General features: G+C 44.5%; 1 protein-coding gene across 4 annotated transcripts; it reads right to left on the bottom strand.

Annotated features, from left to right (window-relative positions):
- Positions 1-1,420: 1,420 nt before the first annotated feature.
- Positions 1,421-22,048, bottom strand: LOC141176025 (uncharacterized). Of its 4 annotated transcripts, none has more exons than XM_073659999.1 (7): positions 21,960-22,048; positions 11,755-11,905; positions 11,446-11,625; positions 11,239-11,362; positions 11,058-11,155; positions 10,769-10,859; positions 1,421-5,064 (listed from the first exon to the last, which is right to left on the bottom strand). In XM_073659999.1, the coding sequence occupies exons 1-7, from the start codon at positions 21,983-21,985 to the stop codon at positions 3,980-3,982; spliced, it is 1,755 nt and encodes a 584-aa protein (XP_073516100.1). In that variant the 5' UTR covers positions 21,986-22,048; the 3' UTR covers positions 1,421-3,979. The 4 variants fall into 4 exon arrangements, with proteins under 4 accessions (XP_073516100.1, XP_073516101.1, XP_073516102.1 ...); XM_073660000.1 differs by having other exon boundaries at positions 11,239-11,320; XM_073660001.1 differs by having other exon boundaries at positions 11,239-11,317.
- Positions 22,049-27,068: the final 5,020 nt, after the last annotated feature.

Raw genomic sequence — 27,068 nt, 5'->3', positions numbered from 1 at the left:
TGTAGGTTATAGATAATTTAGTGACAAAAATTTATAATTGGTGGACAAAGGGTGAACTTTATGGACCTAGGTTTTTTTCAACCTACTCTATGTAACATCCCCATGTTTCTGTAGGACGACCTCCACCCCAGGACATTCAGAACTTATCTTAGAAAATTCACCAAAATGGGGATGAAAATCATAACATAAAAACCTTCCCTGGATCCATCTTAAACCCATCAGCTGATAAAATGAAACCCATGAATGAAACTTCCTGGACAGAAAAAAAAACACATTTCTCAAGTTTAGCAAAAATTTTAGAAAAAAATATGTTTTAGGCTGCGTGCACACGATGCGTTTTTCATGCGTCTCCGCAGCAGAAACGCATCAAAAACGCATGGTAATCCGCACCCCATGGTCCCCAATGGCATTCCGCAATGTCAATGCACATGCTGTGGATTTTTCCGCAGCGTTTCTGTAGCGCTCATAAATCCGCAACATGTTCATTAATTTTGCGGAAGCGCAGCGGAATGGCCGCCATTGACTTGCATTGAGACGCATAGAATCCGTGTCTGTACATCTGTACAAGCGGATAATATGCATTTCAATGTGCGGATGGTACCCAGGTCTGGAGGAGAGAAGACTCTCATCCAGACCTGGGTACCATTGTACCTGTAAAAAAAAGAATAAAATAAAAAATAAAGTTTATATTCACCTGTCCGGCGGCCCCCGCAGCGCTTCTCCTTCCAGGACCTGAGATGACGTCGCGGTCATGTGACCGCAGGCTGTCTCGCGAGATGCCGGCAAGTCAGGAAGGAACCAGGAAGGAGCGCGACAGCACACGCGGCAGCATCGGAGGTAAGTATAGCTTTATTTTTCTATTTTTACGGTCACACTATATAAATCCATGCCGTTTGCATGGATTTATATAGTGTGACCTAGTTCTCAAGCACTTTCCAAGTGATGCTATCGCCTTGAAAGTGCTTGTCAGCCCGTATGCGGAAACACATGCATTAACGCATGTGGAAACGCATGTGAATCCGCATGTATTCTGCAGGAAAAACGCATGCACAATCTACATGCGTTTTTTCTGCCAGGGAGATGCAGAAATGCTGCAGAAATTTTCTGCTTCATTTCTGCATTGTGTGCACGCAGCCTAATTGTATCGTGTTAGCCAGTAGATAGAAAAATATTAAGATTTGAGAGCCCTCAGTGGTTGATACCTTTTAATGGCTAACTGAAAAGATGGTAAATTGCAAGCTTTCAAGACTACTCAGGTCTCTTCATCACGCATACTATATCACAATCTGAAGAGTCACATATTCATACACAGCAGGGCACAGGAATAATGCAGTAGATAAGACAAGTGATATGAAGCAGAACTATCAGTATTGGAGAGGGAGAAGCAGTTGTGGCCGTAAATATTGACACAGCTCATACATAAGGAGTGTGAACGTTTTATTGTCCTGTGATTGAGGTCTGGTCCATGATTGTGATGCTCCCAAAATGGTCTGAGGAGCACATTCCTTAGTTGATGTACAAAGACATAAATACATGCGATATACATACATTCATTGCTGCTCTGAGTGTGTGAAAGACTAAGATGTAGTCTTTCCCAGATGTGGGAACGACTAAGTGAACACAGAGGGAAGAGGGAAAGGGAGCCCAGACACTAGGGAAAGGGGGAAGTGGAGATCTCCTAGTCTGGTCACCCTGTCTCAACTACCGTCACTATATTGGCTCCTCGCTAATTGCCGCACACGTGCCTCACCCTGGCTTTCCCTGGCGTATGGCTAAGGCTAGGGAAGGGAGGAGATGAGCACTAGTCGATCTCACTAAACTCTATAGACAACAAGGGTAAACAAACAGGGGGGAGATTGCTTAGCTTTAGATGAAGTCTAGACAAATGTGCACTTGGCCTCAAGCTCCAGAGATGACGCAGTACTTCTCTTGCTAAGCCTTCACAAGTAGAAATGAATATAGCCGGCACCTCCCTCTCAGACACACCAGGTATTTATACACCCAGGCCAGAGAGCCAATTAGCTAGAGGGAGGTAGCCGCTAGGTCTTAGAGACAGCCTCTCATCTAAGATGTCTGTAATGCCAAACATAGAGATCTCCTGCAACCAACTGCAGGGCGACTACCTGTCACCTCTGATACACCCGTGACAGTAGGTCAAAGATTGTCATAAGATTGTACTCCCAAATTTTTTTGTCTCTCTGAGATTTGAAGTTACATTTTAATACAAGTAATTTCATGTCCACGATGCTGTGATCAGGGATAAAAAATGTTTGGCCACAGGTAGCTCTATTCTTTTTTCTTTTATTGGGTGGCGATGAGAATTCATCCTTGTTCTAAATTTTTGCCCTGTCTTCCCTACACACAGACCCCCAGCTGGACATTTGGTACATATAATTAAGTACACTATATTAGATGTAATGCAGCTGAAAGCACCTGGGATCTTGTGGTGCTGATGCGGGTTGGGAATCTTTATCTTGTCAGTGGTCATTATAAATAGACAGGTTTTACATTTTTTCTGGCTGCAGGGAAAAGTTCCTGTAGCTGTTGGAGAGGACTGCCTAAATCACAGAAGTGGGGAGTCTGGAAATATAGATTGTTGTAATTTCCATGCAGCTCCCATTAGCACCTCCAGATTTGGATTTTAGGTGACTACGAGAGGCACCCGGTTACTTTCTTGTTTAGTTTTGAAATCTAGAAGATGATTCCTTGATATTCTGGTGGCTCTTGCAATCTGGTTTTCAATTCTTGTTTGGTGGTAGCCCTGGTTCAAAAAGGTGTTTCTGAGGCCACCAAGGTGTTTGCCTCTGTCCATAGCGTTGGAACATATCCAATTGTATCGGATGGCCTGGCTGTAGCCAATAGAGGTTATGTGTTTTGTATGGAAACGGACCCATTTAAGGGATGTTGGACGGTCAACTGGCTTCTGGTACATGGACGTCTCTATTTCATTGTTCTGAAACTTAATGATGGCGTCCAAAAAGTTCATTTCAGTACAGAAGTAGTTGAGTGTTAAGTTGATGGTGGGATTAAATTGATTAAAGTGTTCAAGGAACTTCTTTAGCTGTTGCTCAGATTATGTCCAGATGATTAAACTATCGTCAATGTAACGGTAGTAGGCCAGAGGCCTGATGTGACATGAGGACAAGAAGTCACATTCAAGCTTGGTCATGAAAATTAAGATACTGTTAAGCCATTATACTTCCTATTTCTGTATCAGTCTCCTGTAGATATATGTGGTTATCAAATTCAAAGTAATCGTGGGTGAGGATGAATTTTGTAAGTTTCACCAAAAAGGTGAAACTATCCTCTCCATCCGTTTGCCTTCTCTTCCATCAACTTTTCCTTCTTCCACAATTAGGTTTCTGGGAAATTATACTTTTTATTCCTTTTATTTTTAATTCTTCTTAGCTTGACTTCTTTGCCCTATATGAATGTGTTTTAGTTTCTCACCCAGAGTTTTTGTATCTTACTTCACACTTTCCTTTCCCCTTGTTGACAGTGTGTTGTGGCCTCCCCTCTGGTTCCTCGGGAGGTACAAGAAACCCCTCAATGGCCTATTACGGAGTTAGATCCGAGGTGGTGTTTTAAGTTGGGCAGCTAGGGTCTTTTTAGTCTATACAGAGACCAGTTGGGTGTAGTTGCGGCGTTTTCCCGTGTGGGTTCTCCGGTGGCTATCAAAATGCGCTTTCTGGTTAAAACATTTTCCACATTCTGAACATGAAAATGGCTTCTCCCCTGTGTGAGTTCTTTGATGTCTGACAAGATCTGATTTCCTTGTAAAACATTTTCCACATTCTGAACATGAAAATGGCTTCTCCCCTGTGTGAATTCTGTGGTGTATAACAACTTCTGATTCATGGTTAAAACATTTCCCACATTCTGAACATGAAAAAGGCTTCTTTCCTGTGTGAGTTCTCTGATGTTTGACAAGATTTTATTTCTTTGCAAAACATTTCCCACATTCTGAACATGAAAATGGCTACTCCCCTGTGTGAGTTCTCTGATGTGCAATAAGATTTGATTTATTTGCAAAACATTTCTCACATTCTAAACATGAAAAAGGCTTATCCCTTATGTGAGTTCTCTGATGTTTGACAAGATTTGATTTCCTTGTAAAACATTTTCCACATTCTGAACATGAAACTGGCTTCTCCCCTGTGTGAGTTCTCTGATGTACGATAAGATGTGATTTCGCTGTAAAACGTTTCCCACATTCTGAACATGAAAATGGCTTCTCCCCTGTGTGAGTTCTCTGATGTGAGATAAGATATGATTTATTTGCAAAACATTTCCCACATTCTGAACAGGAAAATGGCTTCTCCCCTGTGTGAGTTCTCTGATGTGAGATAAGATATGATTTATTTGCAAAACATTTCCCACATTCTAAACATGAAAATGGTTTCTCCCCTGTGTGAGTTCTCTGATGTTTGTTCAGATCTGATTTCCCTGTAAAACATTTTCCACATTCTGAACAGAAAAAAGGCTTCTCCCCTGTGTGAGTTCTCTGATGTACGATAATATTTGATTTCGTTGTAAAACATTTTCCACATTCTGAACAGGAAAAAGGCTTCTCCCCTGTGTGAGTTCTCAGATGTTGGGTTAGCCTTGATTTCGCTTTAAAACATTTCCGACATTCTGAACATGAAAATGGTTTCCCCCCTGTGTGACTTCTCTGGTGACTAACAAGATCTGATTTCTGGTTAAAACATTTCCCCTGCTTGAAACAAAAAAATCTATTCTCTGCTGTGTACGTTTTTTGAGGTTTAAGAAAAGACTTTTTGAGAAGACTATTTCCATATTCTGAACGTGAAAATGGCTTTGTTGCTTTAGGTGCAGTTTGTTTCTTAATGCCTCTTTTGTGACTATGATTTTCCTTAGTAGTCAGTAATGAATCAGAAGACAGGACCTGTTTTAAAGAATCAGATGACAGATCTTTGCTGTGAAGGGATGATGGTAAATCTGGAGTAATGGCATTCACTTCAATTGTATCCTGTGGTATCTCAAGATCATCGGATTTAAAAATTGAAGATGTCAGCTGTCCCTCTGATCTCCTGGCACAGTCATCTGCCAAGAATAAAACCAATTATTATTTTTGAATAAAATATCCTTGAGTTTTATATTTTTGAGCATTTCTACTTAAAGTGTCTGTAGAAATGGCAAGTTATGTAAAAACATTGAAAGATTTACCAAGACAATGACAGTTCACAGTCTAATAGAAAACCCCACCAAAAAAAAAGCCACCAAATGATGTTATGTAGGTGAAAATAATACCAATAAAAACTTCCACTCATCTTACAATAAACAAGTCCCCACTCAGGTCTATCATCTGTCAGTGGAAAAACAGAAGTTTCCACATTATTAGGGTCTCAAAGGCTCTTGAAAAGCAACATGGCTTCCATAAACCAATCCTGCAATATCCACTCTCCCAAAGTCAAATCTCCCTCTCACTTCTGAGCTTTGCAGTGTGCCCAAACCACATTTAGCATCCATGTATTTGGCATTACTATAATGAGAAGAACTCACTTAATTTACGGTGTGTGTCCCCTGGAGAACAATCTGGGCACTATGTGTTGGGCAATAAAATAGTATATTTGCAATTTTCACGCTCCAACATCCACTGCGTGCTAATTTCCGGAAAGTGGTTTTGCAGTCAAAATAGTCACTACTCCTATAGATTAATTCACTGAGGGTTATAATATTCAAAATTGAGTCACTTTATGAGAATTTCTACTGCTCTGGTTTTCTGCCATTTTGTCATATTAGGGCTTCTACAAATGGTGTGACCCATCTCCTCTGAGATCCGCTGCTGCGACGTCTGCTTCTTTCACCATACCTGTCCTCATTCATTCTGCAGAGAATCTGACTTTAAGGTGTATGTAATCAAATGCCCATGTTGTCTACTATTCGTAGGGGAAACTACTCAACACATCAGGGACCATATTGCCAGCCATAAATCCACGATTCATTGCGGCAAAACCTTGTTACCACTATCCCATCATTTCTCCAGCGCCAGGCATGCAGTATCACAACTCAGGTTCCAGGTGATCGAACAAGTACCCAGACGAGGTGGTAACCATATTAAACTCCTTAAACAACGGGAGTGGTTCTGGATACACACCCTCCAGACACTGACAGAGGGTCTCAACCATGAAATAGATTGGCTAACCTGATCATCTTTTTTTCAGACACACTAGATCAGCTCTACAACCTCTCCTATTCCTCCTCTCCAGGTCAGTTCCAGAAACCCCCTTCCCGTCTCCCCTGGCTTCCCCCTCCTATCTCCGTCTCCACCCCTTCCCCTCACTCTCTTACACACAGCTCCCATATATCATTCTAGCAAACCTAATTACATACAAGGGGCATGGCCTCACACTATTTAGTTTCATACAGGACTCCATACATTCCTTACACCCCCCTCCATTATTCCTTTCATCCACAGCACCAATTGACCAAACCAGCACAATTTTATTCCCCCACCCAGATCAACCTCACTTTTGCCCCTCATCGATACACCATGATGACAACATAACAGAACTGAGTATGTATAATAATTCACTAGCGCAGGAATAAGGCTGGAGATATACTAATGAGATACTAAAAAATTTGTATATTTTATCGGTTTAAAATGGATTACACCACGAATGTGCCATAATAAGCACTTTTCTCTCCAAGTCATCCCTGGACTGTTTCCAGAGGTAATTGATTTAATTAAAAGTTACAATTCCTAATAAAATTATATGTTCTTTATTCTAACCTATTTTACCTTACCTATATTGTTTCTTTGATTCTCCAAGTCACCGGACCAAAAAGACCACTTGGACAATAGTAACTCGCTTCCTAAAAAGCTATTTACCAACATCCTCTTTTTCTTCCCGGTAGGTGTGGTACCACCAAACCCTTACCTGTAGACATGATTTTGGAATTAACTAATTTTCAATATTTTAGCTTTCTCTACCACCGAGAAAATACACCAACACAGAGGACCACTAACCATCCTTCCTTCCTCACCAGCAGGTAAGATCGGTTACTCCTCAATCAGACCTGCTATCTTCACACCACATTCTAAACCATTTGTCTTCTAATTAGGAAAGAAACTACTAAACCTCAACCGGACAAATTATCTGAAATACAGGAGGAAAATTACTATCCCACCACTCTTCCCTCCTTTTTTAGACCGTATCTCCGACAGGCTATATTTTATCCTATTTATACCCCTGATTTTACTTTTGTAATGTATTTTAAACCAATACTAATACATTTGTATATTTTATCTCATTAGTATATCTCCAGTCTTATTTCAGCGCTAGTGAATTATTATACATACTTTGTACATTCACTTTCCCTGACAGTGTGAGGATACTGTCCCACTTGCAGCAGGAATAATAGGCCTACCTGCCAGCGCTACTCCTCTCTAAAAAAAATTAACATAACAGAACTATCGCATATAGCCTAAAGCGCATGCGCAGGCTTCACCAGACGCCATGGATGTGCTACACATGTGACACGGCCATACGGGGGGACAGGTCCGCCTCAACAGACCCACTCTCCCTGCCACATCACCTGCCTGTGATGCAACTTCCAGGGGGGGTCGAGTTTGAGCGCATGCACTTACGGTCTGGCGGTAATCGCGGAAACATACATAAACCCCCAACCGCAACTAGAGACAGATGCACAAGATGAAGGTGCGGCGGGAGCGCCTGTTCACAGCTCCATTAAAGGTACCCACCCAGCACATTTTGAGCAGTCAGGCAAGCCAACTGGCCACATGCCTCTATACTGATCTGTTTGGAGACCTGTACTCCCTATATGTCTCTGCCCTGTTACTTAATAAGCTTTATTACTTACCTGAGTGGGGACCTATATTCCTCATATGTCTCTGCCCCGTACCTAACATAACTTTATACTCATCTATTTGGTGACCTATTTTCCTTATGTCTCTGCCCTGATACCTAACTTCTTTACCACCTAAGCTCTATCATTCTTCTCCTTGGCCCTCCTCCGGCTCCTTTGCTCCTCCACTTAATCATTAATCTTTTTGCTTCCATTGTCCCATATTTTTTCCAATGACTTACCATGAGGCCAGAATATCAGCAATACTTATCTGCAGGACGGATGTCCTAGAAGCCGCTGAAGATTGTCGCACAATTACAAGTAAATTCATGATGAGCATATGAAAGGCTCATGTATATAATTTCAGTATATATGTACAGTACAGACCAAAAGTTTGGACACACCTTCTCATTTAAAGATTTTTCTGTATTTTCATGACTATGAAAATTGTACATTCACACTGAAGGCATCAAAACTATGAATTAACACATGTGGAATTATATACTTAACAAAAAAGTGTGAAACAACTGAAAATAGGTCTTATATTCTAGGTTCTTCAAAGTAGCCACCTTTTGCTTTGATGACAGCTTTGCACACTCTTGGCATTCTCTTGATGAGCTTCAAGAGGTAGTCACCAGAAATGGTCTTCACTTCACAGGTGTGCCCTGTCAGGTAAAACCAGATTTACCCCGTTTTAGCTGTCAGCTCTGTCAAGACTGCTGACATAGTTGAAATTGTCTCTCACGCTGATCATACCCACACACGTGTTGACAGCGTGGGAGAGGCCGATAGTGGCACATGCTAGCCGCATCGGATATCTAAATCGGCAGAAAGCACAACCAGGAGATCGTGACTTAGTGGGATCGCTTGCTTCTCCTGCTGACCGTCAATTCTTGTGCGGACAGCGTGAGAGAGACGGTCAGTGGCATAGCTGAGCTGCTTGTGCTCTTAAGCTGGCTAAGTCTGTTATTTTGCCGGAGTTATTTCACTGCCGACAGCACTACTGGAGATGCGAGTGGAATTATTAAGGATCCATTACACAGATTGTGTGACAGGTGCAATAGTGTGCCCTGATAACCTCTGTACAAGGGCTCATTACACTTATATCTATCAGACCGGCCACACTTTTGAAGTCACTTTATAATATGGGGAGTGTATCCAACGGGCTAGGAGAATTTTTTACTATTGAATTCACACTGGCAAATTGAGCCTTTATTTAATAAAATCTCTCCTGGCTGAGGATACTATCATAATTCAGCACACCCTTGATATAATTTATGGCATTCATTTTATAAGCATAAACCCAGCCATCAATTCTAAGGGACATTGGCTAGGGGCTTATTTTATTAATAATTTGATTCACCGTCTGACTATCAGTAATTTAGTGGATCATGACTCCATTTATATAATCATGATCCATGATACATCCCTAATGGGATGTATGATTTACCAGGTTTTAATATTATTATTTAACAAAGAATTTCACTTTTACTCACACCCTTTTCCCTTTCCTAATTGTTAACTTGTAATATGGAGGTGTTCACCTTTGTGAGCACTGTCTGATGAGATCAGACAATACTTTGACTATAGAATTGCAGCCTTGCAGCGCTGGGGTCCTGGGTTCAAATCCCACCAATGACAAAAAATGAGTTTGTATGTTCTCCCTGTGTTTGCGTGGGTTTCCTCCAGTTTGTCCGGTTTCCTCCCACACTCCAAAGACATCCTGATAGGGAATTTAGATGGTCAGCCCCAATGAGAACAGTGCCAATAAGGTCTGTAAAGCGCTGTGGAATTAATGACGGTATATAAGCGAGTAAAATAAATAAATAAGCTGGAAAATAATTAGTAAGGTCCATTTGTTTCCTATTATCCTTTGTGAAGAATTCCAAAGTTATCACCACATAAAGTGACACACGTCAGATTTGAAAAATGGCCCTGATTAGGAACAGAAAACTGGCTGCGGAGTGAGAAGGAACCTGTGAAAAAAAAAAAAAATTCTATGTTATATCCCCAACAACAACCTATGTATAAGGGGAGAACTCCAACACTAAAATGGAGTTGCACTCATTTATGGTGGAGCCATTGGAGCTACTATGAGTCCTAACCAGAAGAGTAGAGAAAGTATTAGTGCCCCCATTTCAGGAGAGATTGTGCAGGAATCTGAACTCCTTAGGATTGAAAACATAATGGAATTTATGACGTGGAGTGAATCCATGAAACCAGGGCTGGTGCCAACACATCTCCTGCAGGCGGGAATAAATGTATATTACAGCCATCAGCCACGCACAGCTTAGAGATATATCATGGCACAGGTGTAATTTTTTTTATGTAGTTTATCACAATCCTGTATGAAGTTAGTTGGTTTTAAAATAAAGTGTAAAGTCAGGATAAAGGGAAACTCTGCTGTTATTGTACAGAAATTCACACTTGGCCTCACTGCACATTTAATGTTGTCGATCATAAAAGTGAAGTTTGGCCAGAAAGACTGAACCTGGTCTTGTAGGAACCATATGAGAACATTCAGCGGCACAGAAGGGAGAGAAGGTAGATTCATCCAATAAGATATCAGGGATCTAGGAAGGAACAGCATCATTACCCTCCACTTTCTCTTACAGGCCCATCAGAATACTTTTCTTCAAGTGATTTTCTAACTTGTCAGCACTTTCTACGTACGCTGTCATCTGGGCAGGTAACGGTCAGCATCTTCTAATTCCAGGGGGTAGGTGGATCTTTCAGATTGTAAGTTCCATAGAAAAGAGCTTTCACAATTTCCCCAAGTAATTAGAACATTTTTCATATGGAGGCGAATGTTATGCTCTAGTGGCAAAATGGCGATCACACGATTGTGATATGGCCAGACTACATCACCGATAAAGCAGCCATAGCTGGTGACAGACAAGAATCTGTCACTTCTCTGCATTTAGTGGTCACTACTCACCTGTGTAGTCATATGTAGGAATCTCCTCTTTACACCGCTCATCACCCCATACATATGTCTCTGTAGTATTAATATGGGTCAGATCTTCACCCTGAAACAAATATTGTAAAAGTCACAAACAGATGGAGAAGTCCCATCTATGATCAGCTCTAATCCTGTCATCTCCACGGTCCTCATTACACAAATATAAAACATATAATACTGGTGGATAAAACAAGACTGAACACAAGACCTTCACAGCCGTCTACACATCATAGGGGAGATCTCATGACACCTTCTCTCCATCTACCTGATGATCCTGAGGAACACTGGGATCTTCTTGTTTACAGTCCTGTGGAAGAAGAGGACGGGGACATCTCTCTGGTGTTGTCCTCTTACTGGATAGATCTGGAGGAAACACATACAGGGACTGAATTCATTCTTTACATGCAGATAATTATAGGCCGTGTGTATTTAGTCCTGTCTATTACCTGGTGATGTGAGGGGCTGGGGAACCTCCATCATGACGCCCTTGTACAGATCTTTGTGTCCTTCTAAATACTCCCACTCCTCCTTGGAGAAATAGACAGCGACATCCTGACACCTTATAGGAACCTGACACATACAATGATACCGTCATCCCCCCAATCCCTTAATAGTGTTACTGTATAATGTCCCAGCATTCCCAGCAGTGTCACCTCTCCAGTCAGCAGCTCAATCATCTTGTAGGTGAGTTCTACGATCTTCTGGTCATTGATGTCCTCATGTATCAGGGGGTGAGGTGGAGGCCCTGTGATTGGGCTCAGGGGTCTTCCCCATCCCTCAGACACAGGGTCCTGACAGCGCTCACTAGAGGTCTTCTTCACTACTGTGTAATCCTGGTTATGGAGAGACACATTAATAAATCTCACTATAGACATTTCCAGAGTCCTCACCTCTCCAGTTCTGTCCATCTGTTATTCCCATAGATAAGAATGATGTAATGTGACGTCATCAGAATCTCTCACCTCTCCAGTAAGCCGGAAGATGATCTCTAGGGTGAGGTGTAATATCCTCTCCGCCATCTTGTCTCTGTCCATATCCATCCTTGATGGGTGATTCACAAAAATTCTGTCAATATAGAAGATGTCCACTGAGAGGATCTGATATTGTAGTGACCTAAATAGGAAGACAATGAGACGATGGAACATCATAAAGAATTCCGTGTAATAATACAATTACTGGACACAATAAGGGAAATATATCAGGAGATAGAAGGTGTAGATGTAGTCTTGTATGGATTTGAACATAAGTTGAATTGCAGAAAAAGACATCTCCTCCATGCTCCCAATCACTGGTTAATTTGACCACTGCTTAGCCAACTGATTAGCTGTAGAAATCTGAAGTACACAGGAAATACAGAGACTGGTGGGGGACCCAAGCAGCAATGGTATTCTTATTAGTTTACAACATTCTGCTTTTTACCCTGTCATGTACTAATGAAACCTATATATTTTAGGCCACAGACAACAAGCAGTTTCTTCCTCTGAGTCTGCAGCTGAACACGTTTCTTATAGACTCATCTTCCATAACGCTAATTATCGTCTCATTTACTGACATTGGAATCGGCATTAGCAATACTGCAGGAGATATTCATTACACGTGACATGAGAAATAACTACTTCATGATGAGGACGACATCTTCTACTATAACTCCAGAAACATATTTGGCCAGAGTCCTTCACTGACTACATCACCACTAGTCATCTATATGAAAGTTTCCCATCTTTCCCCGGCTGTAATCTTTTTATCCAGTTAGATCTCATGTATAAAACTTTGCTTGTAAGAACACCAACACAGGAGTGATTTGATGCTAATATCTCCATGTACAGTGTTTTTTTTTTCTGGATATGTCATAGAAAATATTAAAAATCTCTGAAGTTAATCGCCTCCCTCTGTCATTTGCAATCTGAGCTGACACTCTTAGGTGGAAGATTGTACAAATTACACTGGTCAACAAATTGTAACTTTTTTTCTGTTTCCTGTTTTAAAACATGTTGTCCATGTATTTTGAGGCGCTGATTTCAGAAATGTAAATCAGAATTTCGGTAGCATGTACCATTCCCGAGATATTTTAATTTTACGATTATGATTAGGACAGTACATAGTGCATAATAAATTGGCACTTATATTAAACTTTTTATTTCAGAAGTGTATTTTTTGTAGAAATAACCAATGGAATTCATAATATGGACTCTCTTTATTATAATATACAGCACTTAAGTCCTGTCCAATCATGCACTGCATTAGTTGTGCACTCTCAGGCACGTCCAGACACAACTGTCAGACTTTGGTCTATTTCCAAGTAGCATTATATAATAACAGCAGTAACGACGCTGTAATCTTCATGAGTTTCTTCTGTTTTGAGAAAATTTCATAAGGAGCAAAACTGTTTAATAAGTAATGAGTTGTAGAATGTCGCATCAATGTCGCAATAGTAGTGATCTCTTTTGTTATACATGTGGAGATTATACCCTTAAAGCCCAGAAAAGGAGTATAACTGCAGTTGTTAAGAAGGCATAGGAGTTATATTTTGGATGCAAAATTTGTGACCAAGACAGAGCAAGGGCTACTCATATATGCTGCTCATCTTGCGCTACGAGTTTGAGGTCTTGAGGTCTTGGCTGAAGGGTGTGCGACCATAGATGCCGTTTGTCATTCCAATGATCGGGAGGGAGCAGAAGGACCATATAACCGATTGTTACTTCGGCATGACGAATGTATCCGACTTTTCCTTCTAAGAACAGGAGGTCTATTGAATATCCCAAGCTCGCTTCTGCAATTAGACCAGTGGAACACGATGAAAGTCTGCCAGTTCCAAAACCACCGCCGGTGTGGAGAATAGAAGAGGGCGATGAAATGATGGTTGATTCATTAGAGATGGAATCTGCTGCTGATTCAGATTTCGAACCATCAATATCAACTGCTCCACGTTTAATATCTCAAGCAAGACTCAACAATCTGGTTAGAGATTTGGCTTTATCAAAGAGTCAGGCAGAACTTCTTGGATCAAGGTTGCAAGGGTGGAATCTGTTGCAGCCAGGTACAGAAATTTCAGTATTTTGCAGTCGTCATGAAGATTTAACCAAATATTTCAGTCAACCTGACTGTCTTACTTTTTGCAGTGATATTACTGGATTGTTTTCTGTCCTTGGAGTTGACCATGACCCAAGAGAATGGCGACTGTTCATTGATTCATTGGCCTTAAGTTTTAAGGCTGTCTTGCTACACAATGGCAATGTCTACTCTTCGATACCTATCGGACATGTCGATCAGTATGAAGGAGACCTATGAGAATATGCAGATGCACATTCAATACTCAAGGTACAAATGGAATATATGTGGTGATCTCAAGGTAGTTGCAATTTTATTAGGTTTACAGATGGGATACACTAAGTACTGTTGTTTCCTTTGGGAATGGGACAGTCGCGCAAGAGACTCGCATTATATCAGGAAGGACTGGCCACTACGCAATAAATTTATTCCAGGGCAGAAGAATGTTAAACACGAACCATTGGTAGATGAAAAGATGATATTCTTTCCACCTTTGCACATCAAACTGGGATTAATGAAGAACTTTGTCAAAGCAATGAACAAGCAAACTGAAGTCTTTGCTTACTTGCGACAGAAGTTTCCATGCATCAGTGATGCAAAGATAAAAGAGGGTGTTTTCATTGGCCCACAAATCCGAGAGCTAGTAAATGATAGTAAGGCTAAGTGCCCACGATGCAGAAATGCTGCATATTTTTTCCACATCTCCCTGGCAGGAAAAAAACATGTGTTTTTTTACATACGTTTTTCCTGCCAGGTAGAAGCGTTTGTCAAGCGTTTTTGCATGCATTTCCGCATGCGGGTTATCAAGCTCTTTTCCAAGCGATTTTAGCATCACTTGGAAAAGTGCTTGACAACTTGATCACACTATATAAATCCATGCAAACGGCATGGATTTATATAGTGTGACCAAGTAATAGTAAAAAAAAAAGAATAAGAATGGTAAAAAATAAAAATTATACTTACCTTCCGATGGCCCCCGGTCTCCTCAGCGATGCGACCGGTGTGTTGGGCAGCTCGCGATGGTCTAAAAGGACCTTCCATGAGCCGCCCAACACACCGGACGAATCGCTGAGGAGACCGGGGGCCACCGGAAGGAAAGTATAATCTTTATTTTTTATTTTAAATTCTTTTTTTCACAGGTACTATGGTACCCGGGTCTGCTTGAAAAACGCATAGTGGGCATGCAGCCTTTCTTTGATGGTCTTCTGCATGGTGCAGAACATGTAGCATGGTCGGCCTTCAAGAATGTCGTTTTCAACTTTCTAGGCAACTACAAGGTGCCAAACTATGCTGAACAGTTTGAAAGTTTTCTTCAGGCTTACAAGTCAATGAAGTGCAACATATCACTTAAAATACATTTCCTTCATTCACACATTGACTTTTTCCCAACAAACCTAGGCACTGTAAGTGATGAACATGGTGAAAGGTTTCATCAAGACATTTCCCAGATTGAAAAAAGGTACCAGGGGAGGTGGAGGCCCTCGATGCTGGGTGACTATTGTTGGAATCTTGCCTGTGAATTATGGGACAGTGATTATAAAGAAAATCAATGGCAAAACATTTCTAAACTTGATCGCTGTTTCTGACTTTTGAATTCGGAATATCACATGCCACCACAAATTTGACAGTATTCAATGCATACATAATTGCATTTTTCTCAAAAATCTTACGTGATAGAGCAATTCTGAAGTTATTTCTCAGCATGACAATTCCGATAAGATTCACCCAATTTCATGCCGGAAACAAAAGCCTTGTTGAACAGTGTTACCTATAGTGTGAAGTGAACCAGCCTAATCAACATGCAGGCCGTCCCTTGTGAAGTAAGAGGATTAAAGTAGACACCTCAGAAGGTTTTCCAGTAAGACAAACAGCTGACAGTCTCCAAGACTTAGACAAGAAACTAATACCAGTAGGAAATTGAATGTGGCCAAACAGTGAATCAGCTTAATTAACATGCAAGAGGTTCTTGTAGGGAAAAGACTATGAGGATGTGTATTGTGCATAGACAAAGAGTGCAGATTAACCTATCTGTTCAGACAGGAAAAGGTCTATCAAGGATAAAAGGGATATCTCACACTCTTTAGAAATAGCCATGTTCACCCAGCATACACATTCCTTTCATCAGCAGAGCTTCAGCAGTCAAGAAGTCTCCGAATGAAAATATAGAATATTAGAATTTACAAAAATCTGATATTAATGAGACATACATTTCCAGCACCGGGGCTAGCCAGAGAAAAGGATACATATTTTTTCATAACTGTAGCCCCTCTGCCAATGAGCCATAAAGGCACAGTGGCCACATAACTGACAACAGCTATGCCATTTTTGGTCTCTAAGTAAAAATAAAATCCTGATGGAAAGTATGGTGTCAATCTACAACTTCTGCGATCATCCAGAGAGGCGTTATCACATAAGTTGGGGATTCCATAAAATCATGAAGTGCTGAGACCAGCCCACAACCTGGCCCATGTATGAGAGATACACATCATGTATGCAGGAAACCCCGTTCACAAAATGGCCATTTGAAGTGCTCTCCTTCAGCTAAACTGAATCGTCTCTGCGATTGGTGTAGCAAGTTCTCTTGTTAATCCCTTTTATTTTCTGTAACTGTATATGCTGTAGGTACTGTGGGAGTATTTTATCTAGAGGCTTAATGACCGAGGTCACCGCTACGACCAGGCCTACCCAATGCTAGCCCCTGTTTCAGCTAGATGTGTGTCCTCAGACACACATTCATACCAACATAGTAATGTAGGTTGAATAAAGACCTAGGTGCATCCAGTTCAACCTTCCTTATCTTTTTATACATCCTACAGTCTTGTTTGCTTTTGTGGCTGCTGCTTGACATTAAGTACTGCTGCTCAGCTTACTTGTACCCAGAATACCCAAGTCCTTCTCCTGTTCTGTAGTCCCAAGTATACTCACATATAATGTATATGCAGCAATAGAATTACTCCGACCTAGTTGCATTACTCTACATTAAACCTCATCCGCCAAGTGTTTGCCCATTCAGTCATCTTATCCAGATCGTTCAGCAATATCATAATGTCAAGATCAGATTTTAACATTCTACATAGTTTGATGTCGTCAGCAAAAACTGACACTTTACTCTCAATCCCATCCCCAAGGTCATTAATAAAGAGGTTAAAAAGAATCGGTCCTCGTTCAGATCCCGGAGGCACACCACTGCTGACTATATCCCAAAATGTAGTATATCCCTCCATGTTTGTCACCCAGTCATGGCTTTCATCCAGCTAGGTTTCCGTAATACCCACCACATCGTATTCTGTGACCGATATAAGAGTCTCCAGTTCATTCATTTTGTTTGCGAGACTTCTTGCATTTGCCAGCAGACATTTAATATTATTAGCACATTTATTACACCTACTCAGCTCCCTACTTTCCTTGCATATCCCAGCCCCTCCTAGATCCTCATTCACCCTACTGCCTCACTCCCATCTTGTCCGTGTGCCACAATACACGCTGCCGACCAATCAGAGGCCATCAGATGAAGTCAGCGTACACGTGACTAGAGGTGCATGGAAGTGACATCATGCGCTCGCGTCGCTTGCACGCTGAAGTCAGCAGCCAGCTCCATAAAAATATGCAGCGCGACAGAGTGAAGGTGAGTATAATGTGTTGTTTTTTTTTTAAATCAATGAGTACATGGTACCCTAGGCCATAGTACTACATGCACGACTGTGGGCTGTGCATTACACTACATGCAAGACTGTAGGCTGTGCATTACGCTACATGCACGACTGTGGGCTGTGCATTACGCTACATGCACTACTGTGGGCTGTGCATTACGCTACATGCACTACTGTGGGCTGTGCATTACGCTACATGCACGACTGTGGGCTGTGCATTACGCTACATGCACGACTGTGGGCTGTGCATTACGCTACATGCACGACTGTGGGCTGTGCATTACGCTACATGCACGACTGTGGGCTGTGCATTACGCTACATGCACGACTGTGGGCTGTGCATTACGCTACATGCACGACTGTGGGCTGTGCATTACGCTACATGCACGACTGTGGGCTGTGCATTACGCTACATGCACGACTGTGGGCTGTGCATTACGCTACATGCACGACTGTGGGCTGTGCATTACGCTACATGCACGACTGTGGGCTGTGCATTACGCTACATGCACGACTGTGGGCTGTGCATTACGCTACATGCACGACTGTGGGCTGTGCATTACGCTACATGCACGACTGTGGGCTGTGCATTACGCTACATGCACGACTGTGGGCTGTGCATTACGCTACATGGAGGACTATGGGCTGTGCATTACGCTACATGGAGGACTATGGGCTGTGCATTACGCTACATGGAGGACTATGGGCTGTGCATTACGCTACATGCACGACTGTGGGCTGTGCATTACGCTACATGGAGGACTATGGGCTGTGCATTACGCTACATGGAGGACTATGGGCTGTGCATTACGCTACATGGAGGACTATGGGGTGTGCATTACGCTACATGGAGGACTATGGGGTGTGCATTACGCTACATGGAGGACTATGGGCTGTGCATTACGCTACATGGAGGACTATGGGCTGTGCATTACGCTACATGGAGGACTATGGGCTGTGCATTACGCTACATGGAGGACTATGGGCTGTGCATTACGCTACATGGAGGACTATGGGCTGTGCATTACGCTACATGGAGGACTATGGGCTGTGCATTACGCTACATGGAGGACTATGGGCTGTGCATTACGCTACATGGAGGACTATGGGCTGTGCATTACGCTACATGGAGGACTATGGGCTGTGCATTACGCTACATGGAGGACTATGGGCTGTGCATTACGCTACATGGAGGACTATGGGCTGTGCATTACGCTACATGGAGGACTATGGGCTGTGCATTATACTATATGGAGGACTATGGGCTGTGCATTATACTATATGGAGGACTATGGGCTGTGCATTATACTATATGGAGGACTATGGGCTGTGCATTATACTATATGGAGGACTATGGGCTGTGCATTATACTATATGGAGGACTATGGGTTGTGCATTATACTATATGGAGGACTATGGGCTGTGCATTATACTATATGGAGGACTATGGGCTGTGCATTATACTATATGGAGGACTATGGGCTGTGCATTATACTATATGGAGGACTATGGGCTGTGCATTATACTATATGGAGGACTATGGGCTGTGCATTATACTATATGGAAGACTATGGGCTGTGCATTATACTGTATGGAGGACCATGGGGAGTGCATTATACTTCTGCTATGGGGTCCCATGACTTCTAAGTTCGTACATGGTAAGTATAAGGCTATGTGCCCAAGATGCAGAAATGCTGCATATTTTTTCCGCATCTCCCTGGCAGGAAAAAGGCGTGCGGTTTTTACATGCGTTTTTCCCGCCAGGTAGAAGCGTTTCTCAAATGTTTTTGCATGCATTTCTGCATGCAGGTTATCAAGCGCTTTTCCAAGCGATTTTAGCATCACTTGGAAAAGTTCTTGACAACTTGTTCACACTATATAAATCCATGCAACAGGCATGGATAGTAGTGTGACCAAGTTAGTTAAAAAAAAAAAAATAATTACAATGGTAAAAAATAAAAAAGATTATACTTTCCTTCCGATGTACTCCCGGTGTTTGGTCTGCTCCGTCCGGTGTCTTGGGCGGCTCCCGGTGGTGTGAAAGACCTGTGATGATGTCATTGAGTCATGTGACAGGTCACATGACTCAATAACGTCATGGCAGGTCCGTCACAACAACGCAACCCATACAGCAGACCAGACGGAGGGGAGAAAACACCGGGAGGACATCGGAAAGTAAGTAGAATCCTTTTTTTTTTATTTTAAATTCTTTTTTTTACAGGTTCTATGGTACCTGGGTCTGGAGGAGAGTCTCCTCTCCTCCAGACCCGGGTACCATCCGCACATTGAACCGTGTGATATCCGCATGTGCAGATGCAGTGATGCGGATGTCATGCGGTCCAATGCAAGTCAATGGCGGCGATTACGCTGCGTGTTTGCAAAATTAATGGACATGTTGCGTATTTTTCCGCAATGATAATCCGCAGCAGAAATTTCCGCAGCATGTACACAGTACATGCGGATTATCATGGGGGAACATGGGGCAAGTATTACCAAGAGTTTTATAAGTGTTTTCGCTGCAGAAATTCTGCAGCAAAAACGCTTGAAAAACGCATAGTGGGCACGCAGCCTAGGGCTGCGTGCCCACGATGCGTTTTTGGTGCAGATTTGCAGCGCAGAAAAGCTCCAGAAACGCACTGCATACCTTATCCCATGACTTCCTATGACATTCTACAAGTTCTGTGCACATGGTCAGGATTTTTTCTGCGCGGATTTAACTCGCAGAAAAAATCCTGACATGACCAATTATTGTGCGTTTCTGCATGCAGATTTGCCTATACAATGCAAATGCATTGGAAAAAAAAAAAAACGCATCAAAAACACATGTAAAAACTGCATGCGTTTTTCTGCCAAGGAGATACAGAAATGCTCAGGAAAATTTCTGCTTCATTTCTGCATTGTGGGCACTAAGCCTAAGGGTCCGTGCCCACGATGCGTGTTTCAAGCGTTTATGCTGCGGAATTTTTGCATTAGAAACGCTCGGTAATCCTTCCCCCATGGTTCCCAATGGAATTCTGCACTTTCAATGCCCATGCTGCGGGTTTTTCCACAGCGTTTTTGATGCGCTCAAAAATCAGCAGCAGGTCCATTATTTGTGCGCTTATGCATGCGGAATTGCCATCTACAATGCATTAGAAAACGCATGGCAAATCCACATGTGCAAAACGCGCGAAAAACGTGTGTCAAATTCCGCATGTGTTTTTCCGGGCAAGGAGATGCAGAAATGAAGCAGAAATTTTCTGCTTCATTTCTGCATCGTGGGCACATAGCCTTATAGTTCATTTTTTTTCTTTCTATACATTAAACGGGGGATATATATACCAAGATAGGGGACATATCAGGATGAAAGGGGAGGGGAGGGTCAGTCGAAATCTTTGCACCGGGGCCCATCAGACCCTAGTTACACCACTGATTATACTGTGTGGGGGGGATTATGGCACTATGGGAACATTATACTGTGTGAGGGCATCATACATAAGGGGCATAATGGGGGCATTACACTGTGTGGGGGCATCATACATACTGCATAAGGAGCATAATGGGGGCATTACACTGTGTGGGGGCATCATACATAATGCATAAGGGGCATAATGGGGGCATTACACTGTGGGGGGCATCATACATCCTGCATAAGGGGCATAATGGGGGCATTACACTGTGTGGGAGCATCATACATCCTGCATAAGGGGCATAATAGGGGCATTACACTGTGTGGGGACATCATACATCCAGCATAAGGGGCATAATGAGGGGCTTTACACTGTGTGGGGGCATCATACATACTGCATAAGGGGCATAATGGGGGCATTACACTGTGGGGGGCATCATACATCCTGCATAAGGGGCATAATGGGGGCATTACACTGTGTGGGGGGCATCATACAATCTGCATAAGGGGCATTACACTGTGTGGGGCATCATACATCCTGCATAAGTGGCATAATGAGGGCATTACACTGTGTGGGGCATCATACATCCTGCATAAGGGGCATAATGGGGGCATTACAGTGTGGGGCATCATACATCCTGCATAAGGGGCATAATGGGGGCATTACACTGTGTGGGGGCATCATACATACTGCATGAGGGGCATAATGGGGGCATTACACTGTGTGGGGGGCATCATACATCCTGCATAAGGGGCATAATGGGGGCATTACACTGTGTGGGGGATCATACATCCTGCATAAGGGGCATAATGGGGGCATTACACTGTGGGGGGCATCATACATCCTGCATAAGGGGTATAATGGGGGCATTACACTGTGGGGCCAGTAAAGGGGTCCTGTACTATGAGAACAATACGTTTCCTCCCTTCCTGTCTCCATAGTTGGGTCGTATGTATCAATTACAGGAAACAGAACAAAAACCTTATGATTCTTATAAAGGGGCAACACAAGACCCCAAAAGAGTCTCGGTGCTGAAGCGGTTAATGCCCCCTGCGCCCAGTAATGGGGGTCTCCACATACCTCCACCTGCAGAGCCGCCACCTCATATATGGCTGCTCTGTGCCCACAGGAGCTGTGATGAGGTCACAGGAGGGGAGGAGTCAGGGGTCACATGATCAGGGGCCTCAGTGGATGCAGGACTCTGCTGTGCTGGTTGTCATGGTGCTGGATGAGCTGAAGTTTATGTGTGGGGTCAGGAGGGGTTTACAGTGTGGATGTAGCAGAGCCGCGTGTGTACGAGGTGTACGGAGCGGAGCCGCGTGTGTACGAGGTGTACGGAGCGGAGCCGTGTGTGTACGAGGTGTACGGAGCAGAGCCGTGTGTGTACGAGGCGTACGGAGCGGAGCCGCTTGTGTACGAGGCGTACGGAGCGGAGCCGCGTGTGTACGAGGTGTACGGAGCAGAGCCGCGTGTGTACGAGGTGTACGGAGCAGAGCCGCGTGTGTACGAGGTGTACGGAGCGGAGCCGCGTGTGTACGAGGTGTACGGAGCGGAGCCGCGCGTGTACGAGGTGTACGGAGCGGAGCCGCGCGTGTACGAGGTGTACGGAGCGGAGCCGCGCGTGTACGAGGTGTATGGAGCGGAGCCGCGTGTGTACGAGGTGTACGGAGCGGAGCCGCATGTGTACGAGGCGTACGGAGCGGAGCCGCGTGTGTACGAGGCGTACGGAGCGGAGCCGCGTGTGTACGAGGCGTACGGAGCGGAGCCGCGTGTGTACGAGGCGTACGGAGCGGAGCCGCGTGTGTACGAGGCGTACTTAGCGGAGCCGCGTGTGTACGAGGCGTACGGAGCGGAGTCGCGTGTGTACGAGGCGTACGGAGCGGAGCCGGGCGTGTACGAGGCGTACGGAGCGGAGCCGGGCGTGTACGAGGCGTGCGGAGCGGAGCCGGGCGTGTACGAGGCGTGCGGAGCGGAGCCGGGCGTGTACGAGGCGTACGGAGCGGAGCCGGGCTTGTACGAGGTGTGCGGAGCGGAGCCGGGCGTGTACGAGGCGTACGGAGCGGATGCTGCCCCTCTGCAGGAGCGATCACAGCAGCATGCACGGCATGAGACGTTCTTGTACTACACAGACTGTCCTGACAGAACACAGCTCGTCAGGACAGAGCCCCGACCTCCAGCGACAGCCGGACAGTCCCATTGGATCGGGGACGGTTGGGAGGTTTCTGTATATAAGTTGTGTGTGATAATTGTAGAATTATTAATGTCTTAGCATAAAAGGATGTGCCTGAGTGTTTGTGCCGGGGTCCACATGCATGGAGGGGGTTGAGGCGGTGCTGGCTGTATTATGCAGACGGCATCTGCCTGTAACAGTAGTAACCAGAAACTACTAGAAACTCTGCACCAAAATGAAGCTGTCAGGGTAAGAAAGAATATATATTTTCTTCTTTTTATACTTTTATACTTTTATACGCTTTGCTTATGTACTAACCACCATTTTGTGTCTTATAACAATAAGCTTTCCTTGCTACGTGTTACTTAGATCGAAACTTATCCTAAGATGGCGCCAGTATCAGCCAAGCACCTGTTTCAGAGAAATGAAACCAAAACATCAACTGATTGTTGTCTGCCCAGAGACTGAGTTAAGGAGTCGTGGACCAATCAGGAGTGGCTGGATACTAGACATTTATGGCTTACCCCTCCCTGAACACTCCCTTTCCCCTCCCCATTACGTAGTGTATTTAAGTTTGTGCATGCGGAAATAAAGCAGAACATTGCTGAGATCGTGGCTTGCCAGTAGCCTTCTGAGCATGCTCTGAGTTTGAACCAGCTTGTTGTCTGACTCATTCTTTGAATGGTTGACCCATGCTCATAGCCTTAATTTGGAGTGACTGGAGGACGAGTGGAATGTCGCTACGACCCCGACAAATGGCGCCCAACGTGGGGCATGGCTAGCGGTACGCCGCCCTCCCGGACCCATATTGCTGACTTCCCTGGTGGTGACCGCGGCGGCTGAATTTGAGGCCTGATCAACCTCCATCGAACACGGTAAGTCGAGATGTATTTTATATGTCTCACTTGCCTGTGTGTCAGCCGCAGCAGTTCCTGTGGGATTATCAGTTTGGATCTGGGTGGGTGACCGGTCGAGTGGTGAGACCTTGGGCGTCCCGCGCCACGTCCCGTACCAGCAACTGTGAGACCGAGTGACGTCGCATGCCTGCGCGTTCTCGTGTGCACACCACCTCCTCCTCCCCCGGTCACTGTACTTTTCTTAGATAGTTGCCTCCCGTGACTGATAGTCGATTCCAAGCCATCCTTGAATTGAAGTGTAAGGGAGAAAGAATCTGTGACGAATTGAGGAGTGCTCTTCGTCTACCACAGAGACTGCTGTAAAGTCAAGGTTAGGAAAGGAGATAGATTGAGGTGTCTCTCTATCTCATCAGTGTATTGAGGTGTGCTCTACACTGAAGGTTAGGAAAGGAGATAGATTGAGGTGTCTCTCTATCTCATCAGTGTATTGAGGTGTGCTCTACACTGACGGGTGGTGACCTGTAATCAGGGTGCCGTGGTGAGTCGCACTGTAAAGTCGCCATTCAAGGTTAGGAAAGGAGATAGATTGAGGTGTCTCTCTATCTCATCAGTGTATTGAGGTGTGCTCTACACTGAGGGGTGGCGACCTGTGGACTGCACCAGTGATCTGAGTCGCGACAGATCATTGCATTCTATAAGAAAATGTTGCGTATGTTCAAATCTGAAAGACCTGGCAAGTTGCCGGATGGTGCTGTGGGAGTCATCCAATTAGTAGAGTCACGGGAAAGCAAGGAGGCTGTTAAGAATGTTAGGAATCTGTATAAAATGATAAGACTACCCAGTACGGGCAGACTTCAGCCTTCAGTGTAGAAGGAATGCGTTAAAAAAAAAAAAAAAAAAGGGGAAGTTGAGTGATAAAGGACTCCTGCACCAGACTCAGGCACATCTTAGAGTAGCGAATGATTTAAAGGTTGAGGGCTGGAAAGAAGTAGATGGTGCAGGGGGGAACAGAGAATGCCGAGCCTTTGTTCGGATACATGAAAGCTGCAGAATGTGATTTGTTACGTGACCCTAAATTGGCCGTAACCCCGTTGATGCCTGTCACTACATCGAGCCCTCAGCCACCACCCTATAATGGCGCCGACGCCAAATCATCGGAAGGATGGACGTGTCGTATGTGTGGAGAGCAGAACCTGCCCTGGGCGGAGTTCTGCTGTGTCTGTGGGGCGGGCCGCCCATGGCACGATGCCCAGCCTGCCTCCAAGAACAATCCCACTCCCACTCCAACTCCTCCCTCCAACGGCCATCTTACTACACCTTTTACTTGTTGTGGGAGGCCCGGAAAGCCCCAATCCGGCCTATATCCACTACTAGATCCGTCCGGTGCTTATTACCAGCCGCCAGCACGGGTGGAAAAGCCCGCAGTCCCAGAGCACCCATCTGAAACTAATGTGATACCCTCTGCTCCAGTCCACGATGCTGAGGCGCTCCCTCTGTTCCCCATAGGGGTCGCCCATAATCCTGGGGATATCCTCCTCAACTCCTCAGAATTTCAGGCCAGACTGCTCTCCCTCCGCCAACATACTGTTACTCAAGACGATACGGAGCCAGATGAGGGATGGGCTCAAGATACTCCAGCCCACCCCCCTTTATCCCATACGTCTCCTATGGCATCCTCCACCCCACATCCATTACCCATACTCCGGCCCTTGCTCCAAGCAACTGCTGAAAGAACACCACCCCCCAGCCCCTCAGAAGTCTGGGACCCCTGCCGCTCCCGGAATCTAGTAGACCCATCAGGACGCCCTGTCACTCTGTCAATAGGCTATGGTGACATCCTTACACATCGGGTGGGGGCCATAGTCAACCCTGCAAACACCCGTATGAGCCATGTTGGAGGATTGGCTCGCAAAATTGCCCTTGCTGCTGGTTCCACTCTGGCTGTAGAATGCCAGGCTCACTTAGCTGAAAACGGAGAGCTTTCAAAAGGCCAGACCTTAGTCACCCGTGCGGGTAGACTGCCCGCTGATGTCATCATACATGCAGTGGGTCCTATTTATGACCCCCAGAACCCCGAAGAGTCACGTTCCACTCTCACATCTACCATCCGTTCAGTACTCCTTCATGCAGGAAAATTGAGTCATCAGGATATGCCCAGACGCACTTTAGCGATACCACTTATATCTTCTGGAATTTTCGGCTACCCACTCGGGCCGTGCATGGAGACCCTCCCCCATGGATTGGACTCAATACGCATTGTATGTGTCCGTAGTCCAGCAGTTCATGCTGCTATGCCTTTGGCCTTTAAGCTACTAGTGGCAACCTCCTCCCCGACACCGATACCTAATGCGGTTCTGTTGCCTGAAGAATCCTCCCTAGTGGCCACCCCAAGCACCACCAAGGAACATGCGACGCTGCCCGGTCCTCAACAAGTTCCTGGACCTTTAGGGATGATCAAATATCAACCCTTTACCCCAGTACAAGTAGACACTCTGGTCTCAAAGCTTCCTGATCCCGATAAATCTCCCATGCAGTATGCTAGACGCTTGGACACAACCAGAGCCATTTATGGTGCAACCTGGGCTGATTTGGCAGGTATCACATCTGTGAAGGCCAAGGAATATTTCTTGCCTACTATCGAAAAAGCCATGGATTCCACAAAAGCAGGATCCCTTAGTACGTATGAATCCGGCCTAGAATACATGAAACAGTTAAAAGCCTGGGCTCAGGATCGCTTGTCAGATCAAGCTGGGTCTGTACAAGATGTTCAACAAGACCCTGATGAATCTGTGGAAAGATATGCTGCAAGACTCAGCATGCATTTTGAGGATCTCGGATACAGTCCTCACGTCAAGACGCAGGCCGCCCTGTTGGTTCAGGCCCTAGTAGATGGCCTACAAGACGCCCTCAGAGATGAGGTTCTGAGGGTACGCCCCGAGATCCGTTCTTCTTCTTTTAACGACGCGGTGGACATTGTCAAAGCTTTCCAAAAAGCCATGCTAAAAATGGAAAAGGATACTAAGCCAAAGAAGAAAGCCGCTCCTGCCATGGTATATCAAGCTCAAGAAAGCTACCCACCCCTTGGCAACCAACATGGAATCAAGTGGGTAATGGTTAAAGGCACAGGTGATGATACTCCTCCCACATATAGAAAACAAGACA

The sequence above is a fragment of the Phyllobates terribilis genome, unplaced genomic scaffold, assembly GCF_046119375.1.
Source record: "Phyllobates terribilis strain yellow unplaced genomic scaffold, ASM4611937v1 Scaffold_17__1_contigs__length_24005725, whole genome shotgun sequence".
Lineage (NCBI taxonomy): Eukaryota > Metazoa > Chordata > Amphibia > Anura > Dendrobatidae > Phyllobates > Phyllobates terribilis.
The sequence above is the reverse complement of the archived record's forward strand: the minus strand, read 5'-3'. Positions and strand labels throughout refer to the sequence as shown.

Coding starts and splice junctions, on each gene's coding strand:
- LOC141176025 (XM_073659999.1), bottom strand. CDS start 21,985: ATGAGGTGGCGGCTCTGCAGGTGGAG. Junction 11,906..21,959: donor TGGCGGCTCTGCAGGTGGAG/GTATGTGGAGAC, acceptor CTTCCTATTTAG/GTCACTACAATATCAGATCC. Junction 11,626..11,754: donor TCTTCCGGCTTACTGGAGAG/GTGAGAGATTCT, acceptor CTCCATAACCAG/GATTACACAGTAGTGAAGAA.